This window comes from Amblyomma americanum, chromosome 7, assembly GCF_052857255.1.
Source record: "Amblyomma americanum isolate KBUSLIRL-KWMA chromosome 7, ASM5285725v1, whole genome shotgun sequence".
NCBI lineage: Eukaryota > Metazoa > Arthropoda > Arachnida > Ixodida > Ixodidae > Amblyomma > Amblyomma americanum.
This window is the reverse complement of record NC_135503.1, coordinates 134755825-134783761: the sequence shown is the minus strand read 5'-3', so window position 1 is coordinate 134783761 and position 27937 is coordinate 134755825. Positions and strand designations below refer to the sequence as shown.

At 46.6% G+C, this 27937-nt stretch overlaps 1 protein-coding gene across 1 annotated transcript in view; it reads left to right on the top strand.

The window, feature by feature from the left end:
* Positions 1-27937, top strand: part of LOC144098086 (uncharacterized) — a 168995-nt gene that overhangs the window by 106067 nt on the left and 34991 nt on the right. The window contains exons 4-5 of the mRNA XM_077630638.1: positions 8467-8570; positions 17967-18169. Coding sequence (XP_077486764.1) covers positions 8467-8570; positions 17967-18169 — 307 coding nt within the window. The remainder of the gene's footprint in view (positions 1-8466; positions 8571-17966; positions 18170-27937) is intronic.

The following is a 27937-nucleotide window of genomic DNA, read 5'->3' as shown; positions in this document are numbered from 1 at the left end:
TAAGTTTTATAGACAAATAAAAGAGTGTCTCTGCGCACACAAAATTTCCTATTGCTGATTCACATAAGGCGACCGAGAGCTCGCTCACCATTTAAGACTATGCTTTTGATATGAGGTCGCCAGTCGAGGTGAGGGTCGTAAATTACACCTAGATATTTTAAGGACTCCACTTGCGGGATTTGGGCGCCACAATACTGTAGAATTATATAAAGAGGGGACGCTGGAGGAAAAATGAGAACAGAAGATTTGTTCACGTTTAGAGTTAAATGTAACTTGCCCAGCCATACTTCCAGTGCATTGAGGTAGGTCTGCAAAAGCTGGTAAAGTGAGTGTATGTCTCTAGCAGAAGCGAAAAAGGCGATGTCGTCCGCATACACATACACCTTGACGTCACCCTGAATTGGTATATCTCGCACAAGTATGTTAAAAAGTAACGGAGACAGTACGGAACCCTGAGGAACACCTCTAGTCTGTGAAAAAGTCTCGGAAGTAAAGGAACCGTCCGAACAGAAGAACCGCCTTTCTTTTATGAATTCCTGAACCCATGCAAGAATATAAAAACGCGGCCGAATTTCGTCCACCTTGTTCAATAAAATCGAATGCTCTACACTGTCATACGCTTTAGCGACATCCAAGGTGACTAAAGCCGCGACCTCTTTCTTTTCCATTGCAATCCTAATTCCGCTTTCCAAATCCAAGTGTGCGGTCCGAATCGAGCACCCCCGGCGAAACCCTATCTGAGAACCACTGAAGGCTTGTACTACAAGAACATGATCTGTAGGAGGCTGTGCAAAATGCGTTTAATAACTTTAACTAAATTAGACAAGAGGGAAATCGGGCGAAGGTTATCAATTTGTAAATCTTTTTTTAGATCCTTGAGAAGCAAGATTATTTTCGCCCTTTTCCATTCAGGAGGGAGCCAAGCTTTTTCCAGGGACACATTAACCATATACAATAGATCCGAGGTAAATTCTTCCACAAGAGACTTCAACATACCGATAGAGATCCCATCGCATCCGGGAGCTGCAGGTTTGAGGCCAGTAACAATGGAAAATAATTCTGAGGGTGTAACCGCAGTGAAGTCTGCGCGCGGAGGGGGTGGTACGAATGGAACCACCAACCGCGCCTGAAAGCGCAAAGCAAGGCCTTGTGCTATCTGGTCAAGTTGATTTTTTGCATCCTCTGGTGTTAAGAACACGGACTGTGTAACATGAGAGGTCGGTGTTTTATGGGTGCGTTCCATGAATCGGCACAAAGCTTTGCGGTTATTAGGGCTGGATAGATAACTGCTCAAATTCTCATTGTACTCCTCCTTCGCTTTACCAATAGTCCTTTAAAATGAAGCCGCTAGAAATTTGTAATTTATCCAATTCCGCGGGCAGTGGTTATGAGAGAGGGTTTTCAAAGCAGCTTTTCTAAGGCGATATGCTCTCTCACAGTCATCATTCCACCACAGGGAGGGCTGTTTGTTCTTGACCGTAGACTGCACCGTGCACACGGAACGCTCAGAGGCCCCTAACACAGAACCGAGAACTCGGTTAGCGCGATCCAAGTTATCCGATGATGCAATGGATGAGGAAGAGGATTGCACAAGTTTTTTTAAAAGTGTGTGGTTTACGAATTTTTGTGGAGACGCAGTTGTCCTTGGGGGAGAATCTGCTATTGTGAAAGATATCGGAAAGTGGTCACTGGAAGTACCACAGTCCAGTGTAGACCACGAAGAAACCTGCGCCCGGTTCACAGCCAGTGTTAGGTCAATGAAAGACCGAGAGTCGGAACGCAAGAAAGTTACTCCTGGACTGTTACAGCAACGCACGTTCCTTGCCGACATCCATGACCATAGAAGCTGGCCACATGCATCGGTACGAAAACACCAAATTACGTGGTGGGAATTGAAATCTCCAGCAATCACCACTCTATTGTTAGACCGCAAAATAATATTTAAATGATCAGTGTTGTGTACACCTGAAGGAAAGTAAACATTAGCTACAGTAAGGGGAGTACACTGTGGAATTGCGATATCAACAGCCAACAATTCGCAGTCAGGTGTTTGAATTTGGTTTGCTATCTGCGCCCGATGAACAAATTTAGAAGAAATTAATGTTAACAAGCCACCACCCCGACCGTAATTGCGATCGGCTCGGAATACCCGGAAGTTTTTGAGAGAGAATGACCTAATAGAAGTAAGCCAAGTTTCCTGAAGTAAAATTATTTCGTGGTCTAATTGTGAGGCAAGGTGCTGTAAATCGTTAAAAGATACCACTGAACGGCAATTCCACTGTAGTACTTTTAACCCCGCCATTTTTACTGTAAGAGCAGAGAGGCTGTGACAGCCTCTTGTAACAAATCAGATTTATGTGGAATTCTGGGGGAACCTTTCTTGCTTGGGAGGGCAGACTTCGAAGGAGAGGAAGCAGCACGACGCTTCTGGGAAGGATTCCCCATCTCGACGTCCGGAGTGCAAGCAGTAGAAATGCTGGTATCCCCGGCACCATGTACAGGCACAGACGAGGATTCAGCAGGCATAGGAGCCATGGGAGAGACACCAGAGAGGCTATGAGAAGAACTGGTTGATTGAACAGGAATGCCAACAGTTGGATGAGCAACCTGATTTGCAATAACCTGGGACAGAGTTTCAGTGAATGTAGTCAGCATACGGTCCACAACACCTGCCAGCGCCTTCTCGACCACTGACACCACGGACATTGTCAGCAACGCTTCTGCCTCAAAACCAGCTGATCGTGCCATGCCCGTATAAGAGTTCTTCTTACGGTCAAGTTGTGCATAGTATCCACCCTAGAACACCTTCTCTGCTGAATGATGTCCAGAACATTCTGCTCCTCTGAACGCTTGGGACAGCCAGCTTCATTAGCCGGATGACTGCCGCCACATAGAGTACAAATGAGACCTTCAGATGCACAGAGGTCTGCGGAATGATTCTCCCCGCATAGTCGGCAACGCGTCGCTGATTTGGAAGCTTTACTGCTATGACCAAAGCACCAGCAATTCTTGCATTGCAACGGACGAGGATGTAACGGGTCGACGCGGTACACTATGGTCCAAACCTTTTGCTCAGACGGGCACGGAGACCCTGCAAACGTAGCGATCACAGACTCTGTCGGCACACGTGAGCCCTTAGCATCTCTGGTGCAGCGGTAAACTGATATCACGCCAACACCGGCGTCCTGAAGGTCGTCAAGTAGTTCCTGAGGAGACGCCGATGGGTCCACGCCGCGGATGATTCCTTTCTAACATGCAAGTTGTTCTGGTATGAAAGGTTCGACTGGCAATGACGCGAAGGATGTGCAGTGCAGCAACTCTGACACGCATTGCACATCCGAGGATCGGCACAGTGTGCCTCTACGGCCGAAAGGGCGCACTTCGGAGATTTCTAAGTGGCGGCTGGTAGCAGCCTTCGGCTGCTCCTGCATCAATTTAGATTTTTTCAGTTTAATTGCCCCGTCTCCAAGGGGTACGAGTGCCACTGGGATGTCCATGACACCATTTCTACCGAAAGCATATAAGGGCAAATTTTGGGCCGGCAGGCTGTCGAACCAGGGAGCCGGACCCCCACCCGGGGAAGCTAACGACATGACGGTAGGCCTAAGGGGACATTGCCCCTATCTATCGGCACTGCACCAAAAAAAAAAGAAAACCTGGCCAAAACCCCGACACGTGGAACGGCCTTACCGAAGAAGGAAGACGGTAGTCCGCGTCGGTCGACCCTCGAAAGACTGCTGCAGATAAGTTTTGAAGATCCTTTCCGTCCACACGTCAAGATGTCTGTCCTCGACGCACCGCCGTCCGTGGCGTCTGGTTCGTCTGAAGGCCACGCTGGCACACGCTGGCAGCTGACTTCTTTCAGCGCTTGTCACACGCGGTTCAGGATTCGTCTTTCTCGTCAGTCGTTTCTCTCGCGCTGTGCAGCTAAAACGTGGCTGTGCTATAGAGTTAGGTTAAAAGCACGTCTGCAAGGTGAATGATAGCCTAAAGCCATCGATGAGAAGAGACATTGTTCGCCACCAACTCGAAACTGAAACTGCGGCAGTTGTATATCGCGTGGCTCTTCGAGTGTGAGGATTTCCGTGCCATCGTTCGCCTTTTCTTTGCTACACAAAATTTGGTTTTAAGATGACCTAGCCTCATCGTAATTCTATTACTTCTCCTGATTACGCTTGGAAGGCAAGATTCAGATAAGAACATAGTGTTTAATGCACGTACCTCTTTGCCGGGGTAGGGTGAGACCTGCATGATTTTTTTCTTCGGTTTCTCTTAAGTTACAGGGCCCAAACAGTGCTCGCATTTCTCACGTTGAGCTTGCCTGTTCCTTTTATATTAAAGTAGAGTTTACACGAAAACAAGGCAAAAATCCGAGGGCGCAAAGGCGAAATGCGCGACTTTTTGCATTGAATTACCCAGCAGACACTGAACTTCCAGGACATGCCGCCCAACTTCCGATGGGTTCACTTGCGCCCACTTCGGAAAGCGGGAAGGCGGCATCCAGCCACCTAGTGGACATCAGTGGGCGCAACGCGGTCAGAGATAGCGCTTTCGCTTGCGCTGCCTACATCCATGATCAAAAAGCAGTGCGTTGCTTGTGGTCAGCGAAAAATAAACAATGCTTTCCTGCAAGCTTACTGCATGAAACATTTGTCATGAGGTTCATTAAATGCGCTGTTATCGGTGACGATACACCGCCGTTTTCTCGTGCCTTAGGCCACTCAGTCACAAACCAAGCCCGGAGTAACATTCCTCCTTTTATTTTTTCATGCGCACTACATCGTTACCTTTCACAGCGTTACATCTGTTGGATGAAACGGAGCGTAGAGTTAGACGGTTCCTGGTCAGGCTTCATCGAGGGCAGCAGAGAGGCCTCTGCTTTTCAGAAGCCGTCAAGAGCGAGCTGTGAGCTCTAAGAGCTACTTAATGTGTGAAATAGTACCTCAGGGCGAAGCTTCTGTTTCTTCTGTCGGTATACGTTCCTGTATTGTTTTTGAGATATTATAAATCCCAGTTACTCTGTTCTCCGTGTGTCATCATTCGTCCATCGTCAGGTTGTTTGCTTAACTTCCAACGCCAAATCAACGTAGCACATCGAAGTAGAGAGGTGGCATAAGAACCCGATCTTTACTCTTGGTGTAGGGGCTGAGTGCTAATGAGTGCGATAGTGAGGAAAGATTGCATAAGATGGCTTGGGCGTGAAACAGTGTCTCCTTACCGCGAGCGAGGTAATGAGCTCGACCGCGGCCGTTTAGCGGGAATGTGGGTGTCGCACCAGCGGAAGCAGCCGAAGGATCAAAGACACGGGTGTAGGGCAGGCACCGGGAGCTACAGCCTTGAGCTGGCAGCGGACAACCTCGGCAATGATGAGCACAGTGCAATATTGCTTTTCTCGCTAAAATTATTCAACCATTTCAGTAGGCCAGTCATCGACGAATTAGCCGTCGGTTAGCGTACTCAGAGCTTCAGTGCCATGTAGGATTCAACAGTGATTCGAAACAAAAAGTCTAAAGGCATCGCGGTGCTCCCTGAGTTGTAGATAATTATATTTGTGTCGAGCATGCTACTGTCATTTATACGGTAGAGTGCTAAAACATACGTCTTGGACGTGACAGACGTACCACTGTCCTCTCAGCAGGGTATTGAGATCCTACTACTGGCAACGCTGGTCAGAGCATGCGGGACTCGTGAACGGCAACAAAGCCGTCATCCTCACGACGGCTATCCGCCGGCCCCCGAGAAGCCGCGGCAGAAGCGACGGCATCACCCTTTTGTCTCAGGAAAGAAGGGTCCGTCCCCACCTCGCCTGCAAGCCACTCCGACAGAGCGCTCATAATAGCGCAAGACGGTGTCAGCCGAACATCTCGATAGTAGCGAAGGAAACAAATGCACCAATCAATCCTCTACTGAGAACGGTGGTAGCATGAAGGAGAAATCGTCTTTTACGACGATCGCTGCGAAAGAAAGCCGAAGACCTCTTCAGAAGCGAACACCATTCTTGGAAGGAGGCTTCATGCTGTCAGCGCCTACTTTCGGCGGGGCCAGCTTTGGTGAATGACCGTTGAGGTTCGAAGTGCTGTGTCCCGGTGGCCTCATCATCATCGCCACCGGAACTGCCGCTAGAGGACCCCGGTGCCGCGTCGTGCTGTGGCGGGCCCCAGGCGTCTCGTACCTACAGCCGATTAAATACTCGTCAAGAAACTACCTAGCCCAGCTAAGGGGCAAGGGTATAAAACCCGCCCCAAGGCTATGTTATGATATGTCTTCAGGGTGCCGTAAATATGTAAACTAAACCAGTGCGGGGTTCTCCAGCACCCTCCTGCTCTCGCTACGCTGCTCCGTCCTCTGCCGCGTTGTTCCTGTCCCGAACACGTATACGAACTCTGGCTGTAACGAGGGCTACAGTTCCTTCCTGGCTGGATGCCAGCGTGCATATTTGCAAAGCTGATCTTGGAATCTTTTTTTACAGATGCCTCATTGCGTAATGTCGTCCTTCTGTAACTAGAACAATAGCGGTGGCACGTCATTATGACGTATAATAATGTTTCTTCCCTGAATTTCCTCACGTTAGCACTAAGCAACGTGGTCTTTTAGCTATATTTCGCTCAGTATAGTATGTTGCTCGTAGGTAATTAATCGATTGGAAATTAGTTCTTTCTTGAGGGGGAACGCTTGTAATAAGGTTTTGAAATGTGCGTATATTTGCAAGAATTTCATAGAAAGGTCTGGAAGTACATATCAGCACTTGTGCTATAACTTATCGGAACATGACCAGCTGATTCGTATAAAATTATTTTTACTGTCGGAAATTTATGCCGTTTAGAAAGACGCAAAACTGTTTCCTACCATGGGGATTATGTCATGCCCATTGTTTTTCGAGAACATGAAATGATACCGCGCCGTTTTTAAAGGATCTGAAAAGCTACTTCTCGCGCTTTATTTGTGGTTTTAACTTGCGACCTATCAGGTCATTTGCTTCCGCGAATTTAGAGAACGAGAATGCAACTACATTAGAGCGAGAGCGGTAGCCGAAAGCGAGAGTTCCGCTTTCTGTTGCGCGAAATCTGATATTTGTTTCAACGACCATTGAAGAGGAAGAATATCGATTGGGCTTGTATTGGACGTAGGCTCAAGATTTAGCGGAGAATAGAGAAGATTAAGTTATTATTCGGCGAGAACTCTTGGAATAGCTTATGCCAGAATTGCATTTGAAGGTTAGTTATCGGACGTGGAAATTCAAGGCAAAGCCACGAATGAAACATTTCTGGCAAGATCATTTACATCCCGGGATAATAGGTCACACTGAGATCGCTGCAAATGTCGGCATGAGCACTTTAGTTCCTTTTCTTTGATTCCATAGTCTCTGAACGTCACTGGTGGTTGATGCTGAGCAGAAGACAGAATACAATTTGTTGAGTTCGGCGAGCAGATTATCAGGCCAGATTTATTTCAATATCAGCTGAGAACAATAACAAGAATTCAGCGTTGGCAGCATATTCGACAGGACTTGAAAGCCTACACTAAGAGTTTGGCAGCAGGAACAAAATTTTAAACGCACTTTTTTTGCGAAGAGATGACGTAGATTGATGTCGAAAGCGAAAGTGTCCCGGTACAGCTGACACCGGCGTCAAATACTCGCCTTTATAGCTGGTGCGCCACTTGCCGCCGTTGTTGATGGACCAAGCCAGCGGTCGTATTACCAGGCACTCAAACGTTCTGCCCAGCTGAACAACCGATGGGACAGCTGGAATGAAATGCTTCGGTATGAGCCGCAGTGTCCGACGACGCTTGTAATATTTCAAGGAATCGCGCTCGGGCAAAGATCGGGGCGCGCATCGCACGCCCATACCGACTGTGTTTCTTGGTTGCGTCGTGTCAGTCTTGAAACATCATTGGACGGCTAGGGATGAACAGTTTCTAATGTTCTGTTCAAAGAAGTATATAGAAATGTCTGCATGTTGGTTCCTGACTCCCACTCTCAAAATTTCTAACCGTCGTAGTACCTTTAAAAGCAGTTTGGAAAGGGCAACAGCATAAGACTTTTGGGCCTCTATTCCTCAGTGAATCAAAATAAAATACGTGAAAGATCAGCGCATGAGCTTTTTTAAGCATTAAGACAATTTTGTATTTTGTCAATAAAAAACTCGGAAGCTCTTGCTATTTGTGTACTCCTGAGCACTTCTTCAGCAAGACTCCCTAACTAATCACCCCTACTGTTACTGAGGTGTATTCCCATCCACTCGGCTGCAGTCAATGCCGTATACCCTATCGACGGTAGAAATCGCTATTGCCATGTTTACTCGCTACGATGCCGCATGCATTTGCTTCTAATGGCGCACTGGCAGACGGCGAAATAGCGTAGTGATGGGGACTGCATGGCGCCTTCTTTAAGTTTGTACGTTTCAGGAAAGTGAAAATATCTTTATTTATCACTTTTGAATGTACGGCCCATGTGGTTATTTGCAGGGGAAGTGTTGTATCAAGTGCAAGACAGTGGCGCCACCTTCATCGTAACCGAGAAAGAAAGCGTCAAGAAGATATTGAGCATTCACCAGATATGCCATTTCAAGGTAAGAGCCTCTGTATAACATTGTCGAAAGAGGTCTCGTTACGACTTTCATTTTAAAATCAGGTTCCAGTTCCTTCGCACTAAAGTAGCAACGTAGGCGGGAACCGGCCGGCAAAAAGGCATTCATGTAGGGTGGAGATCAGCAGCGGTTTACTGGGTTTAACGTAGCGAATGCAACTTTCCAGTAAACTCCGTACCCTAAGTTGCGAGACAATTGATTCGCAGCCCTAGGGATCATCCATTTAAGTGAACCTGGGAAATGATAATGATTTTCAGTGAAGGTTGCCCGTTTTACATTCATATATATATATATATATATATATATATATATATATATATATATATATATATATATATATATATATATATATATATATATATATATATATATATATATATATATATATATATATATATATATATATATATATATGTCTTGGAACTACACCGCTTGTAGTATAAACTTTTCAGCTACGTTTAAACAGTTTTCAGGCTTAAGCACATAATAAAACGTTCAGCGCTGAAACCATCTTTATAGAGTTCCTTCACAGAAGTAAAGTATTTTTATTATGAGCTATGACGTTGGCTCAGCAATAAATTAATAAAACCGGGCATTTTTTCCGTTTCAATATTTCTTGAACAAACCCAGCGGGGTGCACTATCAGCCTGCATACTTCATTTCTCACTTCTTTGCTATCTCGGTCACCAGTCTTCAGTCTTCTCTTGTTCCAGCGGGTTCCGAGGCTAATACTTCTCCGCAAAACATTTTTTCTTGCCTCTCGTGGCAGCCACTAATGCTGAGCATTCTGCACAAGACTGCCAAGCGTATCAGCCATATAGAGGTTCCGCGATGCTCTTGTTCCTGAAAATTTATATCGATAGCTACATTACGGTAGCATTTCGAGCCTTAAGCGTGGCGGCGCCGCCACACTGTCACGTGGTTGGTCACGTGACGACATACGTGGCTGGTCACGTGGTGCGCAGCAGCTGCTGCTGCCGGCGAAACCGAGCTGCAACAGCTGTGCGGATGCGCCGTGTCAAGTGGGACAAAGATGATGAAGGAACGCCCAGAGAAAGGGAGCGACGAAAGACTGACTTTGCAATTCAACTGAGCAAGTTCCACTCGGCCAGCGGTAGCTATCGCTGCACACTAGGTTTAACCAGAGCTAAACCAGGCCAGTTTTTGATTGTAGTATGAACTCTACCCGGAGAATACCAAAAATAGCCCTTGCGTGATGCTCCAAGGCATACGTTATCTTTTTATTATTGGTCTTTCAAGAATAATAAGCATTTAAAAATTATTTTTACATTTCGAGGAAGTAGACGGGCGTTACCTTGGACGGGGAAATACATTTCGCGTATGTGACAAATGATATATAAGATCTCCATCCATTATCAGTGAAGGTTCTTGATGTATTAGTGACGTGAAATGGCAGGGCTGGAATGTGTCCCACGTCGACGGCGACAGGGAAGTTCTGGGAAATGTGATGATGTCTCGAACGGAAACTGAAACGTGCGAACGCGGAAATTCTTTAATGGTTAAGTAGTACAGAAGCAGAAGCACGTCGGACCCACCTGACTAATACCCGAGAGTATTACGCGTCACGTGTGCGTAGAAAAAAAGTAGCAAACCTTAGCTTGCGTTTATTCGTCGGCGAACTAACCTGCCAACACTTTATGGGCGCCGAAAACAGATCACGATGAACGAAAGCGAAGAAATTGACTGCCGTCCACAGCGAATCAAATGGACGAAACATAATACCGTGCACTGAAAGGAAGAAAGACCTCTTGCCGCTATCCGCTCAGTCAAAGCAATAGAAAAGATAGGACGAGGGGGAGAGGGGGGGGGGGGGTGTAGAGTAAAGACAGGAAGGTTAACAGGAAGAATAATCAGTTTGCTACCCTACACGGGAGGAAGTGGTGAGGGGATAAAAAAAATGAAAGAGAAAGGATACGATACAATACGATAGTAAAAGGTTGGGGGCCTACTTAACAACATTATTAAACAAATAAAATTGCTAAACCATTTGGAAGTTGGCACTGCTCCAAGTATACCACAGGACGCCCCAAACTTCGGATGTAGGACAACCCCATAAAATGCTGTCAAGGCAGAAAACTTTGTTCGTCCTGTCTAGGTAGGTAGGTAGGTAGGCCTCAGACATTGCTGGCATATACCCACTGCGGGAAGTGGCCAAGACACAGGCGGTTAATTGCTGGACACAGGCAAGTTTTGACGGGAAAAGGAGGGGTAATAGTATGTACGCTGATAGATTGGAAGACGCAAGGACAGGGGTCCTGTTAACTTGGAGATCGAAGACGGGACAATGGCTTAATGTGCATAATAGTATACAATGCCTGTAATGTTTCAATGTCGTATTGACTGAGAGCGGGAAAAAGAAATTAGAATGGAAGTCGCTGCGTTTCTTGAAGAAACTTTTGGACAGCAGAGCGCACACTCCTGTCGCTTCGTCCAAGCAAAGAAGCGCCAATGGAAAGGACAACCGCGGAGGACACAGGCAAGCCCAGTTGATGAAACGGAATTTGCAAAAGACGCTTCCTCAAATGAAAGAAGCGGCGGCAGAAGAGCAGGAAGTGATCTATTGTATCAGGTTCGGCACAAAAAGGGCACAATGGGGAAGCCGCGAGCCCAGATCTCTGAAGGTAAAAATTTAAAAGGGGTTCCCGGCCACGGAAACGCGCGAAAGAGACCTCTAGTCTGCGCGAGCGCCAGTCTTTGCAACTCCAAGGATGCAGAAGATGCTGATATTCGGGAGATTATGTAAGAGCCCAGGCAGCAAATTCCTGACATATTGTGTAGCTGCGAAACCGCACCTCAGCTGTATATGCACTCATTGGCAGGATAGCAACAATTGGGCCGCAAAGAGAGGCTCTTGCTAAAGAATTTGCAACCTCATATGAGTGAAAGCCCATGTGACCTGGTAACCAAAAGCAACCTTAACGAATATAGATGGAGCGGAATCAGGAACTTAAAAAGGCGTAATGCCCGAGACTCAGTGGGTGAGGATAATGAAGAGCAAATGGACAGAGAGTCTGTCATAACCACGACCTGGGAAACGGTAGTTTCTAATTTTCGTAAGGCTAAGATTACTGCTAATAGTTCAGTCAGAAAAATTGGAGTGAAGTCAGGAAGACGGAGAGAAAAAGGCCAATCCAGTGAAGGCGAGAAAATTGCCACACCTGCCTTTTCGCGAACCTGCGAGGCATCGGTAGCAATAAGAACATGAGAGGGAAAGGACCTTAGGTGGTCCTGCAACAGACCCTGAAGAAGCGGGAAGGGCTGCAGCTTTGCATTCGATGGGAAAATGTCATCGAAATCAATCTAGACAGAAGATTAGTTGTTATACATTTGGCGGACATCTGTGGAATGAATCATTATGGGATCAAGGAGGGACTGCACGTAACATATCTTAGGAGTTTGAAAACGAGACCTGGCGACACAAAAAGGGTGGAAGGTTGACTAAGAAATATTATACTGGAGGAGCGAAGAGGTGAATCGCACAATTTTAAAAATGTGTTAACTGTTAAAAGGCGAAGCCTAGCTGATAACGAGGGGATTCGCGCCTCAAGGTGCAGAACAGCATCAGCGACATATTTTGGAAGCCCCAGACTGAGGCGCAACGCCTCACGCTCCAAGAGCACAAGAGGGCGAAGTTTATAGGCAGGAGCTCCTGAGAATAAAACACACACGAACTCCAAAATTGGGCGGACGTACATTTTATAAATCATCAGAAGTGTATGCCTTCTCATGCCTGGCCTAGCAGTACAAAGCCTGCGCAGGATGCCAATGGCCCAAACTCCTTTTTCAGAAGCTTGCTCAATGTGAGGGCGCCAGAATAGATAAGATACGTATACTGTACTTGAGGAATGATGTTATTTCTATAGACGGACAGATATTTACAGGAACAGAAACGGGAAATACTAACAATGCACATTTCATCACATTGAGGGACATGTCAATTCTTCCTTACCAGTTGTCAAGAACATTGAGGTAATTTTGCAGGATTCGACAAAGAGTGGGAAGGTCACCTGGTGATGCAAAAAATGCAATATCGTCGGCGTGCACAAAAGTTTTCACATTTTCAGTGCTTGGAATTGAGCTTAGAAAAATGTTAAAAAGAACAGGTGAGAGAACTGATCCTTGTGGTACACCTCTTGTCTGTTGATATCTCCTTGAGGAAAAACCATTTTGGCAGCAATAAAATTCTCTATTTTTCTAAAAATCAGAAATCCAGGCTACGAAATAGCTTGGGAAATTGAGTTCCGGTAATCTGAGTAACAGAGTCGAGTGCTCAACACTGTCGTATGCTTTACTGACATCAAAGGTGACAAGCGCAGCAAACTGTTTCCTATTGAGTGCTAATTAAATACGACTCTCTAGGTCAGTATGAGCACACCAAATTGAACAACCCGGCCTGAAACCCATTTTACACGGATTCAAGGGAGCATTTCCCGAAATGAATGACATGACACGGCTGAAAAGGACCCTTTCCACCAATTTCACTAGGCTCAATGTTAATGAAATAGGGCGTATGTCGTCTGAAGTTAAGCCCTCCCTTGCTTTTTAAGCAATGGAACTATTTCAGCAAGACGCCACTCATGAGCTTTCCAGGGACCTTTAGTGGAATGGTTGACTAGAGCCAACAGGTCTTCAGGAGATTCATTGAACAAAATTTTGATGATAGATGAAGTGACCTAATCGGGGCCAGGAGCCGCTGCGGATAAGCGCAGAACAATGTGCGACAGCTCAGACATAGGGACCTCAGTGAAATTACTTGAGGTGCATGTGAATATATAGCAGGAGAAGGTAGAGCAGGTGTAAAGCGAAGCTCTGGGCCACACGCAATGTCCTCTAAGGCCTTTGCGATGTCAGCAGGGGACTGAACGAGGGATTCAATGTTGGCAGCCAGTGGAATCACACTGTACGGCCTCATGAAGTTAAACAAAGCTCGTTTATTTCCTGATTGCGAAAGGAAATCAATGATTTTTATTTTACTCCTCCTTTGCACGGGCGACAGTGCGCTTAAATGTTGCTGCCACATATATTTAAGCCAACCAATTTTTTGGACATTGATTGATGAGAAGTTTCTTCCAAGCTGCTTTCTGTCGTCTATATGCACGCGTGCACTAAGCATTCCACGAATTGTTCGCGACTGCGGTCTTGGTTTCGTTAACCAAAACTTCAGAGTTTTGCCTTGCATGGTCCAGTACTGAACATAGATGTGTAGCCTTGCTTTCGGCCCTTGTCTCAGCACAAGGGTCTGAAGTGATTTGGAGGGATGATTTTAGCGTGTCTTTAAAGCACCAGTTATTTATTAACGTGCGCTGATGTCGCTCAGAAAGAGTTAATTTACACGCAAACTTGAAACTAATAGGTAGATGATCCCTGTTTGTTGCACAGTCAACAGGCGTCCAAGACATAAGAGAGACTCCTGGGGAGGAAAAAGTTAAATCCAAGACAGAGCGGCATTGACTCCGAACAAACTTAGGCAATCCGGAATTGTTGCAGATCAAGTTGTTGTCAGAAGCCCAATTAAATAGTCTAGAACCAAAGCTGTCTCTTTTAAACCCCCACGTCACATGGTGCGAATTGAAGTCTCCAAGTAACAAAACCTGAGAACGGCTACTAGACATGAGTGAGTCAAGGGGCCGAGTGTCATGCGCACCAGACGGGAAATATGCATTAGCTACCGTAAAGGGCTGTTGACCTGGGACACTGAGGTCAACCGCAAGGATTTCACATTCATTGTCCGCATATTGGAAAGAAATGCATGCCCTGTGGCAGAACTTCGTAGAGATGAACACTAACAACCCTCCCCCTAGTGATGACTGGTCAAGCAGGAACGGACGGTAATTCTTTAGATAATAATTGAAATTTGTAGTTAGCCATGTTTCCTGTAATGCAACTAAATCTGGTAGAAGCTTGCTGCATAGGCAATTTAAATCTGATGAAGCTGAGAATATAGGTCGGCAATTGCACTGGAGTACACTTAAGAACCCTATCTTGGCAGGAGGGCCGAAGCCGCGACCACCTTTTTTAGAATCCTGGCCTTCGGATTTTGACTTGCGTTACTTTTCTTGGTCTTGACTGGGGGCAAGATGGACCTGCAATATTCAAAGGAGACCCACTTCGTTTCCGGGCGCGGAGATCAGACTCCATACCCACACAGTCCATAGAGCATGCGTTCAAAACGCTGTTCGGAGGAGAGACCTGAGATGTCTTTTGTTGTTCCTATTGTTTTTGGCCCTGTGGAGCGGAATTGATTATCACAGAAGGAGGAGCAGCTTCCGAAGCCAAAGAAGGCTAGAGCGGAGCGGTGAGCACCTGCAACATATTGGTCATCTGTGTAGCTATTACCAGCGAAATGCGCGTGGAAACGGTTTCTATAATGCGATCTATTGCATTTGCCAACAACTTTCTCAACTGCCACTGTAATAGCCTGGGACCAACTGGCATCCATTTTGGGTGGGCATTTGGCGGCCACGCTAGAGTAGCCTGAGGCTCTCTCCTTGACTGCGGCAAAAGCTTCTCCACGCGTGCATCTGCGCTTGTCTATAAGCTCGAGCGCCTGAACTACTTGTGCTCGTGCTCGACAGTCAGGCGAATTAGCAGGGTGAGCACCACTACACAAACAACATTTCTTTTGCTGTAGTGACATTCCTCTCTGCAATGACCTTCCTCACAAGCACAGCAGCGTAAGGTCGATTTGCAGGATTTGCCGCTGTGGCCAAATCGCCAGCAGTTTTGGCACTGAAGGGGCCGAGACTTAAAGGCATCTACTCGAAAATGCAATGGCCACACCTTAATCTCTGATGAGCAGAATATTTCTTCAAATGTTGCAATGACGGACTCCGTAGAAATGTTCACTCTGTCAACCATCCTGCTGCATCCATGGACAGCAATCACTCCTGCATGCGAGAGGTTCTCGAGCGTTTTCATAGGGCTCAATCGAGAGTCGGCCCCTCGCACCAAGCCCTTGGAACACGCTAGATGAGGCGAAATGAGCGCTCACCGGGTGTTTGGCGAAGGCCGTACATTTCAGCAGTTCTTCCATACAGTCCTTATCCGGTGACCAGCACAAAATACCCCCCTGCCGAACTGCCGGACATCGAAAATGCGCATGAAGTGCTTTGATGTGGATTGCAGAGCCGCCTGTACTGCCTCTGGGTTGTTTAGTCGGATAGCGCTTCTATCGGAAGGCCCTAAAGCGAGGGGAATGCTCGAAACTCCACTGCGGAAAAAGAGATCAATTGCGAGCTGGTCTTGAGCAAGAGATGCCGACCAAGGAGAAAACTTCTGGCCGGGAAAAGAAGTAGACATTAAGCTCTCGTCCCGCGCCCAATCACCCTAGAACAGGAGCAAGCAGGCACAGACAAAAAGGAGAAATTTAGCAAGCTAGAGCAGCACCGCCAGGTGCTTAGCCGCTACCCCGCAGCCTGGGTAGCTGGGTAGCTGGGTAGCTGCAAAATACATTTAGGTGGACTAGTTGCTTAAATAAAGTAGATAAGCGTGCTTGGTGGGTGGATTAAGGTGAATAAGTGGGTTGATTAAAGTGTAAGAGTGGGTCAGGTTAGTATAGTTCCAAATGATAGTCCAATAGAAAGTACTCATTCTAGTCCTCAGGTTTTCAAATTTCCCTGTGCTGACGACATGATGACCCTCTCAACCAATCACAGAATTTCCTTACTGAGAAAACTGGTGGTTTTCGCAAGACGAAAACAGTGCTTTCGCACTAGAATGACGACGCAAAACTCTAAAAACAGTTTTTTGCTTGGCGTTGCAAGATAAATATGACGGAAACAGTAATAACTAGAAAAAATTGGCGGTGGTTTAGCTCTGCACTTAAACCTGGAGTGACGCGATAGCTGCAGCTGGCCGAGTGGAATATGCTCAGTTTAATTGCAATTTCCGTCTTTCGCCGCTCCGTTTCTCTGGGCGTACCTTCTTCATCTTCGTCCCATTTTACACGGCGCATGCGCACAGCTGTTGCAGCTCGTTTTCGCCGGTGCGGCGCGCAGCCGGCAGCAGCAGCCGCTCCGCACCACGTGACCAGCCACGGCGCCGTGCCGCCGGCAGCTGCTCCACACCCCGTGACCAGCCACGTGACAGCGTGGCGGCGCAGCCACCGCCATGGTGCCGCCACGCTGAAGGCTAGAAATGGTGCCGTAATGCAGCTTTCGCTACAAGATGGGAAGAGGTTTTACGTGTTGCGCTGGTCGATCTTGCTTCTCTTAGGAAGTGTGGCGGATCCTAACTTAATCGAGTACCGAACGAGGTGTACGGCTACGTATCTTCTTGAATTCAATGCTTTCTTGTGCGTCCTCTCCTTCGCTTTCGAGCTGGTAGGATTTTCGGCGAGTGCGTTGAGAGACAAGAGCTTAACGGTGGATTTCCTTTCCTTTGCCAGCACCGCTTCTTTTCCTTTTAATAGGGCGTTTCCTGTGGAAAGGCAACGGCGGAATCTGCAGTATGCCTTCACAGACATACGCCTTTTTTTTCTCCCCTTTGATTACAGCGAACCAAATAGATGGTGCTATGCCTCCTGCTCAAACGAATGGTATAGGCGGCGAACCATAACTCGATATTACTTGGGCACGATATTATCATGCTTGGCGGACTGAAATTTACCTGTCGAGTGTAAATCTGCTTGTGGAGCTGTGCAAACGCTAGCGAGTCGCGATAATCGGCCGTGTAGTCGCGTTAATTCAGCCGGACAATACTGAGTGGGTTGACTCGCCAGGACCGCTTGCAGATAGCACTAACTGCCCTTAACGCCTGGTGATGTCACTGCCTATAGTAGAGAAGAGCAACAGGAGCCAGATCACACTCGTGGCGACGTGTGTGCAAAGTCACGCCGCCACTGGCTTCTTTCATGCAATTTTCCAGTAGGTACCACCTGGTCATACTAATGGCTGACTCGAACCACTTGTATCACGTTCATGAAATCAAGGCTGCCGCGGTCAACGACACTCTGTGCGGTGGACAGGCGCGTCACCGCTGACGCACCACTTTCTCATCTCCTTCTACTATTACGAGATCAACCTGTATGCTGTGGCAGGCATTACGTTAAAAAACAGAGCAGGAACTTTTGAACGCATTCATGTGCTCAGTTCTGGAACAAGCAAAAAACAATCAACAGAAAAAATAAAAAGAGAGCAGTACAGAAGATATAAACACGATAACAACAATTGGCCGCCTGCTTCGACAGTAAAGCTGGACAAAATCAGTGGGAGGAAAGGGGAGATATTATTGAAAGTGCCTATTACTTTGCGAGCCTAAGGCAAAAGCACTTGCAGCAACGCGACCCGAAGCTGTGACACTTAGGGGCAGGAGCTCCGTTCGCCTTCGTGCCCTTTGAAACTCTAATGCTTCTTGCAGGGCCTGTTTTGTATGGAGAGTGTGGAGGGCTTACACTGCGTTGAAGACTTCGAGGAGGAAGATGCCAGCTCTTTTGATGAGCCTTTCATCGACGATGCGAAGACGCACATCACGCTCTACACTTACACTTCAGGTACCACAGGACTGCCAAAAGGAGTGGAGGTCAGCGTTTACGCGCTGATTGCATCATTGGAGTTGTGCAGGTGAGAGCGTCTTACCAACAGTATCAGACAAGAAAAAGAACTTAAAATCCGGGTGTTTTCCAAGGAAATTAAAATAGGCACATAATAAATACTTAAGCGCTGAAGGCACTTACAACGCCATGTCATTAGAGGTCCCCGTTGTCTAGAAAATTCGGTGATGGCATTGTCGACGTTGGCGTTGAGAGTGAAATATCACGAGCATGGTTATGGCATATGGGACCAAGAGAGCAACCTAGGAGACAGGTGAGCCACCTAGGCCACGTGACCTTGCAGCGTCATGACCACCTGCCCACCGGATAGTGAAAAAAATGCCCACTGTGTCAGATGCATTAATGATTTGTCAATCGGGATGAGCAACCTGGTCCGCACGAAGTCCACTGCTGGGAGCACCTGCCAACGCAGGGCAGTGCCGCATCGCTTAACTGCTGAACCACGGCGCCAGGAGAGGCGTGAGCACTGGCGGAGATCTATGAATGTAAGTCAAGATTGACCAAATCTAAAATTTAGTAGAATTAACCGCTTACACTATCACGGCATACCCTTAAGCGAAATTTAGGTGTCCACTCCAATTTTTGTAGCGATAGCTACATTACGGTAACATTACGGGCCTTCAGCGTGGCGCCGTCGCCACGCTGCCATGTGGTTGGTCACGTGGTGTGAAGCTACTGGCGGCGCGGCGCCGTGGCTGATCACGTCACAGAGTCTCTTACTATTAATTAGAGGGAAACTGGCGCCCCGCCCATGGGATTTTGCATGGAGCTTCTTGATGACCACCTAAGCTACCATGGGCGCTCTAAGCATCAAGGGGCGAAGAACTGCCGACTGCAGAACCACAACTTTGGCCAAAAATAATGAAGAAATAAACGTTTCTTGTTAATCAAGAATGCGCTAACATTCAATATCCTGTCTATAAATTGCAACAAACCGGCAGAAAAGCGTGTTAATGTGAAGTTTGCCCAAAATAAGCGATGGCTTGCTCTACTACTGGCCAACTATTGTACACCACAAAAACCAACATTTCATGCTTAACATACGCATTTCTAAAAAGAAGTATGATTGCAGAAAACAATGTTGTTTGAACATTTTGAAAAAGTTTTTTGATGGCACTTCGGAAAACAAAAACCTCTTATTGGCGTCGTGTGCTGTTGCTTTCTCGCTACTATGGCTTTTGCGCACTGCGTTTGCGCCAAAGTCGTCTTATTAACGCCACTCTGTGTTTTCGAAAAAACCGACTTTCCCATACCAAGTAACTTATCACCTCATGATGCTTTGAGCCGCCATGGTGGCTGAGGTGCAGCGCCGCCAGCTCTACCTCTAGTTAATAGTAAGAAACTCTATGGATCACGTGGTTCGTCACGTGACCAGCCACTTGGTGTGGAGCAGCTGCTGCTGCCGACGGCACGGCGCGGCGCGCCGGCGAAACCGAGCTGTCACATGTGTGCACATGCGCTCTGTCAAGTGGGAGAAAGATTAAGAAGGAACGCCCAGCGAAACGGAGCGGCGAAACACTGGCTTTGCAATTCAACTGAGCAAGTCCCACTCGGTCAGCTGTAGCTATCGCGTCACTTGACATTTAACCAGAGCTAAACCACCACCATTTTTTTTTCTCGTAAGGATGATACTTCGTGCATTTCCCTTATTGTGTTTCATCACGCATAGTCCTTGTCTGATAGTAAATATAACTTCCTCTTAATTGCAATACTTTGTAATCTTTAATCTGAGCTCACTATGTTTGTATACTTACGACTGATTTGCTGGCTGAGCTTTTCACTATTCATTTGTTACCCACCTTACACAGACTTTAGTATTTCAGCCGCCTTACACAATGCCTATCTTCCGTTGTGTAAGGTATGTATAAATAAATTAATAACTAAATATCAGCGGATCCAGTCCGGCATTTTGTGCATCTCGTCGTTGTAAAAATCGAAAATCTTCATGGCGAGGAAAGCTCAGCGAAAAGCCCGAGGGTTCGAGTTCTCGCATCGAAACCTCACCGATGTCCTTGGAGCTAACGAGGTCAGTCTGATCCACCTAAGAACGTTCGATTGAAACAGCGACTGCTGTTTTAGGAACTGTTTCAGATGAGTGATGTGCTAATGTCCTTCTAAGAAAAAGGACAGAGAGAGAAGACATAATTATAAAATACTTGCATATTGTCGCGAGGGCAATTAGCCGGAATAAATGAGTGCTCGTAAAATTGCAGCGTTAGGAATGGCTTTATGTTGTCATTCATTAATTCATTCATTCATTCATTGGCTGGCTAGCTGGCTGGCTGGCTCGGACGGCCGGTTAATTCGTTGGTTGGTTAATTGGTAGGTAGTTCAGTCGGTCGGTCGGTCGGTTGGGCTGGGCTGGGCTGGGCTGGGCTGGGCTGGGCTGGCCTGGCCTGGTCTGGGCTGCGTTGGGTTGGTTTAACGTCCAAAGAAAATTCAGGCCATGAGGGAAGCAGATAATTTCGACCGCCTGAGGCTATTTAAGTGCGCTCACACCGCACACTATACGGGCCTCTAGCACTCCGCCTCCATCGAAATACGACCGCCGCTGCCAGTATCGGGCACGCGTTTTTCGGGTCAGCCGCTGAGCACCATAACCACTGAGCCACCGCGGCGGCTTTATTCATTTCATTCATTCGTTTATTCGGACATATATAGATGGTACAGTGTGTCCATAAGGTGTGACAAAAGGAGACAACAATGCCTGCTGACACGACATTCCCCAGGGGATTACACATCATGGAAGTCGATTGGCACCGCACAAAATTTCTGCCACCACATTAGGAAAGCAAGGCGATACAACAATACACGCTGCCTTGCACATGATGTATTGTTATCTGTTATGACAGTATACGTTCATTACATGATGTAGTCCATCTTAATTAGAGCTTGCTTTTTTATTTTTCAAAAAAGGAGAGCAAAAATGGCTGTTGTTTCAGCTGTGGTTAAACCTGTAGTGACGCGATTGCTACGTCTGGCCGAGTGGAACTCGCTGAGTAGAATTGCAAAGTCAGTCTTTCGCTGCTCCGTTCTGCTGGGCGTTCCTTCTTCATCTTCGTCGCAGGGCATGGATTAACTCTCCCCTTCCCTCTACACTCCCCTCCACTCGGTTTCTCGCCGCGCCGCCGACAGCTGCTCCGCACCACGTGACCACCCACGTGACCAGCCACGGCGCCGCCACGGAGCTCAAGGGGTGCCACGCTGAAGGCTCGAAGTGCTAGCGTAGTGTAGCTATCGCTGCAAAATTACACGCAGGTCTTGGGCAATGCTGAATCTGTGATGCGTCTTCAACCCGGCGAGGTTTAATAGGTGACGACAATTTTTTTAAATCAGCCAAATCCACTTAAGCAGGACCAGAAAAAAGAAAGAATCTTATCGGCATAAATCGTAAATCCAAGCTTTTATAAGATGTGCTTCACATGTAAGTTAGAGCTACAATGTACGGAAAAATTAGTCGATTAATTTGGTCAATATCAGCGTGTAAACGTTCTGTTTGGCCGTTTTCAATGGTGACTTCTACATGTTTCTCTGAGTTAGTATTAATGCATGTCGTTTTATTAATATAATGCTTAAAAATGATTGTGCTGTGGATTCAGCAGAAAATGAGAACATTCAGTGCGTGTAATCACGGGCACTTCGAGGCTTTATCAATGCAAGCAGGTACATCTGATTAGCCGGTATCTGTTATGAGCGCTGACGTGGCAGTCTTCTTTCCTGATATTCCCACTTTGGCAAGGAAACAGTAAGCTGGTTAGAATGCATAGGGGCCTAGAATTTATTGCGATTCGATGTAGTTTAATAAATTCATGATTCGTAGCGAAATGGTAGACGGAAATGAGACACAAGGGAAGCTCTTATTTGGCCTATTTCGTTCATGGTGAAAGCAATGTGAAGACGGCGCGGCCAACGGGGACAGAAAAGACAGACAAACGAGAGAAGCAGCGCCGCTTGGAATTTATTAATTTCGCATCAAGCCTGCCTTGTACGAAAACCGAGCCGCACAGACACTTCGAGACTAAGAACAATCTATCGCTATCTATTGGAATCGCTGGGGACGTAGTACATGGGATTAGAAAACAACATAACAAAAGCGAGAAATAGGGAGCAATCCCCTGAGAAATTTTTAACCTGGCCAAACAGAAGCATAAAAAAACAAAGCAGGGCAAAGAAGGTAATTGCGCAACACCAGGAGAGACAACGAACACGCATGACCAAAGCAAAAATTGGCTGTGGTTTAGCTATGGTTAAACCTGGAGTGACGCGGTAGTTACAGCTGGCCGAGTGGAACTCGCGCAGTTGTATTCTAAGTGAGACTTTCGCCGCTCCGTTGTTGTTGTTATCCTAATACAATGGCACTTGCCCACATGTGGGGATTGTTTAAGAATTGGGGGGCCGCTCCGTTTCGTTGGCCGTTCCTTCTTTATCTTCGTCCCTGGACGTGGATTCACTCTCTCCCCCTCTCCACTCCTCCCCCACTCGGTCTCGCCGACGCGCCGCGCCACCGGCAGCTGCTCCGCACCACGTGACCAGCCACGGCGCCGCCACGGAGCTCAAGGAGTGCAACGCTGAAGGCTCGAAGTGCGAGCGTAGTCTAGCTATAGCTTCAAAACACCCTTAACATTCAGTAATGACAAAAGCCAACCGCGTGCAAGTTAAGCATAATGTGCCCCCATAAGATGCCAACAGGTTTTTGCATTCAAGTTCAGCGGCTGAAACAGGCATCCTACCTGCCATACGCGTTTTCGGCTGTGTATGATATCTTACTGAAAAACCCCAGCAACCTCGTCAAATGAGGGAGCATGTATACCGCAAATCTGCGCCGTTAATACCGTGCAATCACAGTTAAGGTGTCGCATAACTTTAAGAAAGGAGCGTGAAGAAAATATTCATGCTTTATTCTCGGCGCCTTGCAAGCTTTCCATACATTTTACCATGAACAACAAAAAGAAACGACCCGCCTACAGTATAAAACAATATAAAAAGTTCACGCAATGCATGTATTCTTTATCAGATTACCCTCAAGTGTAGCGTCTCATTTACATTGATAAACAGGCCGGTGCTTTAATGAGCGCGCAACCGAACATTGCCGAAATCTTTGCAACAATGAAGAGAGCTTGCTAGGTGCCCTTTGAGAAATTTGGACGAATTGCGGCCCAGAACTCGAAAAAACTAAATTTTTAAAGAGTGGGAAAGACATATTTGAGCGAGAGATTTTGGAAGCTTATTCTTTTTGTCGTTTTTTATGCTCGTTTAGAGAAGAAGCGGTTCTTGAGACATCAATTTTTCGCACTTTTTTCACGTTATTAATCCCAAAACATTAATTGACTCATCGCAACGAAACCCGTCGTCGTTTACTGCAAAAGTGGCCTAAAAATGGCTGTGGTTTAGCTCTGGTTAAACCTGGAGTGACGCGATAGCTACAGCTGGCCGAGTGAAATTCACTCAGTCGAATTGCAAAGTCAGTCTTTCGCCGCTCTGTTTCGCTGGGCGTTCCTTCATTTTCGTCCTTGGACGTGAATTCACTCGCTCCGCCCTCTTCCCCTCTCCATTCCCCCCACTCGGTTTCGCGCCGCGCCGCCGGCAGCTGCTCCGCACCACGTGACCAACCACATGACCAGCCACGGCACCGCCACGGACCTCAAGGGTGGCCACGCAGCTCAAGGGGTGACACGCTGAAGGCTCGAAGTGCTTTCGTAGTGTAGCTGTCGCCCAGTATTTTAGATTGCGAGGTGAGCAAGCAACCGATAGGCCACAAAACCGCCTTTTTTAAACAAAGAATTTATTACACTTGAAGTATGTTCTGCACACACAAGCTATTTACGAGTTTTTTTTTTTTAGAAAATGCCACGAAGGCCATCTGAGAAAGAGCAACAGAGCACTATACGGGAGGTAAGACAGAGCATATCATGAAGGGAAAGTGGCACTCCGGCTTAAAGTCGGTCTGTTCGTACATTTCCGTTGCTTCTTGGCGAAAAAAGTGAGCCTGTTAAAACAATTGACGTACGACTGTATACTACTGAGTTACTGAGCATGTGTGTCGTTAGCAGGGAAGAGAAAAAGATCTAAACAAATAAAAGTAAAAACAAAATCAAAATAATAAATACAACGCTTTCGCATTCAAAGCACGCAAGTAGTCATAAGAGCCGTTGGTAGATTCACTATTCGTGCACATGCGTGCGGATGTAAAACACAAATTAGACACGAGAAAGTTCGCAAGGTTAGTGAAGATGACATGTTCTAATAGTTCGCAACGAGTACAAGTGAGCGAGATGGGGCGGTAATTTGTAGGGGATGTTCTATTTTCTGATTTGAATAATGGAACCACCTTCACGACTTTCCACTGTGTTGGCAGAATGGAATTATCGAGAGTCTGCTAAAAATCTTTGTTATTATTAAAGAGTTGGAAGCAGTTGTATGTTTTTTTTTAATTTAGCATGAATGCAGTCAAAAAACAGGGCAATCAATGAAATTTTAGGGCATCAATAAGTTTAGCAATTCCAGATGAATCGATGAAAATTTGAGGCATAGTTAGGAAGCTATACCGGAGTGGAACGGGATGTTTTGTGTTTGATGTGGACGAGAACTTCTGAACATAGGTTTAGTTTTGATGCGCATAAATGAGCCGGAATAGGGTCTCCTGACGCGTAGGTTAAGTTAATAGCTTCTTCGGCATGCGGGTTAATGACGCGCCAAAATTTTTTAATGTTGGTAGATATCATGGATGGTAACGTATTAAAAAGGAAGTTATCTTTTGCTTGCTTAAGCGCAGTTATATAGGCATAAGCGGCAGTCTTGTATGCGCACCAGTGTGTGTTACATCGTGATAGCCTCGCTGTACGATATCGGAGCTTTTTTCTGTTAGAAAGGCGTCTTAAACGGGCGGTATATCATGGGGCTTGAGGATTAGAAGTGATGATGCGTCTTGGGATACTTTTCTGAGTTAGTTCGTAAACTTTGGCAGTGAACATATCTCAGTTAGTTTTAACAGAGTAATCGTCAAAGTTCCTGAAGACGATTTGAGTAAAGACTGATAATTTACGGTTATTGGCATCGAAGTCTGCTCTAATATAATCTAGTATGGTTTTTTTCTTTATTGCGGGTTTAGGACAGGCAGTGTTAATATTGAAAATGAGCAGAGTGATTGCTTATGTTAGAGTAAGTAGGTGGTGGCTGAAGCAAAATCGGCTCGATTGGTTAGGATCAAATCTAAAGTGTTGGCTGTGTTGACAGAGATTCTGGTAGCGTTAGTGACTAATTGGGTAAGCGAAAAAGCGGAGTATAAATCAAGAAAATCACTGGCATCGGACGAAAATTGAGATGAGGTGGGAGGCTGGGTATCCAAGTAAATATTCAGAAAGTTAAAATCACCTAGTAAAACTAGGAAGCCGATAGAAATCTGGTGTGTATTATGTTAAGTTCGTCATGAAGGTCGTTAAGAAACGAGCGTAGAGAAGGAAGAGGACGATAGCATACGCTAAATATTATTTTCTGATGGTCGAGAGTAACTGAAGCCCAGACAGTTTCCAAGACGCTATTAGTGTAGATTCACGATGACGGTATGTCTTTCGAAAGAGCAAGGAGTGTACCACCTACCCGCTAATTAGTTCGGTCATTGCGATATACTGCAAAACGGTATGCGTTGTGAAAGATCTCGTCATTGTGAATTTTAGATGATAGCCAAGTTTATTAAGTGCGATCGTATGCGCAGAACAGGTCTGGATTGCCGATGAAAGAGAAGATTTCTTATTCAAGATACTTCTGATGTTAGTTTACAGAATCATAACATCAGATGGTGATGAATGACCACTGCCCCTCTCGCGCCCCTGGAACGTGAGATAGCGAGAGCTGTTTAGGCGTTTAGTTTTGGGGATATTTTGAGGTAGAAAAGATACCGTGACCTCATATCGCACTGGTGTAGTGGTCAAGTTATGCACCCCTTGCTTTGGTAGGCGGCTCTTCCCAACAGAGCCGCCCGTAGGCTTATGCGACCCAAGTCTATCGTGCACCCACCGCCCCAACCGGTTACGCCGACGGCGATGACGCCGGACAACTACGACGCGCAAGCCAAGGACGGGCGCCTAACAGCTATCGCTGTAGAAGTGCGCCAATGCTCTTACCTTTATGATCCACCCTGTCACACAAAGTGTTTTGCTCAAATTAGTTTAGGCGGCAATTTCGAAGTCAACAAAAACGCTCGCAACCAAGATTAGGGCTGGCCAGCGATCAATGGAAAGAAAAATGATGGGTGTAACGTTGAAAGGCATTGCGAGATTAGAGCAGGCATCCTAGTTGTAATAAAAAAGAAGAAATGGATTGGCCAATGCACGTAACGCGAAGTGAAGAGACTCGATGGTCCCTTAAGGTAACAGAATAGATTCCATGATGTCTCAAGCAGCCTGCTCATACCCTGAGAATACCGGCGGGTCACCTGAATATTGGGACATTTTCAACAGTCCTCGGAGCGCAGACCCTGAGGCTCGCGGCCTTGGCAGCGCACTTCCGTCGAAGGGGTAAAAGGGCAAACTCAGCGCCATCAAGGCAGTGGGATGTGCTGTCTTTCGAGTGCCTCCCGCGGAATCACTGGTCTGCGGTCCTTCGTTTGTTATCCTGCCAACTGTCTCGCCGTCAACTCCGTTCGCTTCCGATTGCCTCCGTGACATGAGAGAACTTTTCTTGCCTTGCGCATGCTCCTGAACTTTCGTTTCTCGCTCCCTCGAATTTTATTGTTTTTGCCACTGCATATATCATCACTACTTGTATCCTGCTGTAGTCTTGCGCTGCCCCAATAAGGGTAAAGGAGTGCATTACAAGAGAACGCAAGCGAAAGGGGGCGGCAGAAACTTAGGTGGGTGGATGAGATTAACAAGTTTGTGGGGATACGGTGGCCGCAGCTGGCGAAGGACACGGTTAATTGGGAGACATGGGATGGGCATTGAATCAGCAATGGGCGTATTCAGGCTGTTGGGGATGATGATGAGTACGAGTGCCGTGTGCTAGGATATGCCCTCTAGGGTAAGACAGCCCCTGCAAGTGTTTATTGGACGACATGGGGTGCAACAGCACACGATTGGACGAAGAACTCTTCTGATTCCATGATAGCTCGACCTAATAATCTGCAGCGAAATGCATTCTAAACGCGAAAAAGATTACTGTGTATGTGCTGTTGTACAAAAATAGCACCCGCCTCACTGGCTTCCCTGTACTGCCCTCCTGTAGCAAGCACATTGTCTCTTTACATGGCAAATAAATGATTCTCGGCATGGTAGGACTGTTATTCTGCAATTAGCAGCCATATTTCCTATTGAAAGCTGGCATAATGTGCTAAACAATGAATAGAACTTTTTCCAAAAGTTAAAACGGTCACAGAAGCTGGCGAGTTGAAACACATAAATAAAAAGCAAGGAACCTTATCTTCTTTTATTTGGTTACTATCGCCATGGCTACTGCTTTGCACGTTCTGTGAATTTCTGTTTCGCAGTAAAGAGACATTTACTCAGTAAAATTCAGGTACGCACCCCATTACGGTCTCAATTTGCCCAGCATTCTAGGCAGCCAGCTCACCGTGGTTGGGGCAGTGTCCTAGTCGTACGTAGGAAGTGTGAAGGAAACGGCATCCACTCTAGGTCAAGATTTGTGGGCCATCCTTTCTTCTAGTTATTCTGGCTTATATCGCCTTTCCACACCGTGACAAGATGGTGACATTCCAGATTGTCGGAGGTCGCGCTGTGCTGTTAGTAATTTTGCCGTGTGCACGTGATATCTGCGTTTACTGGCG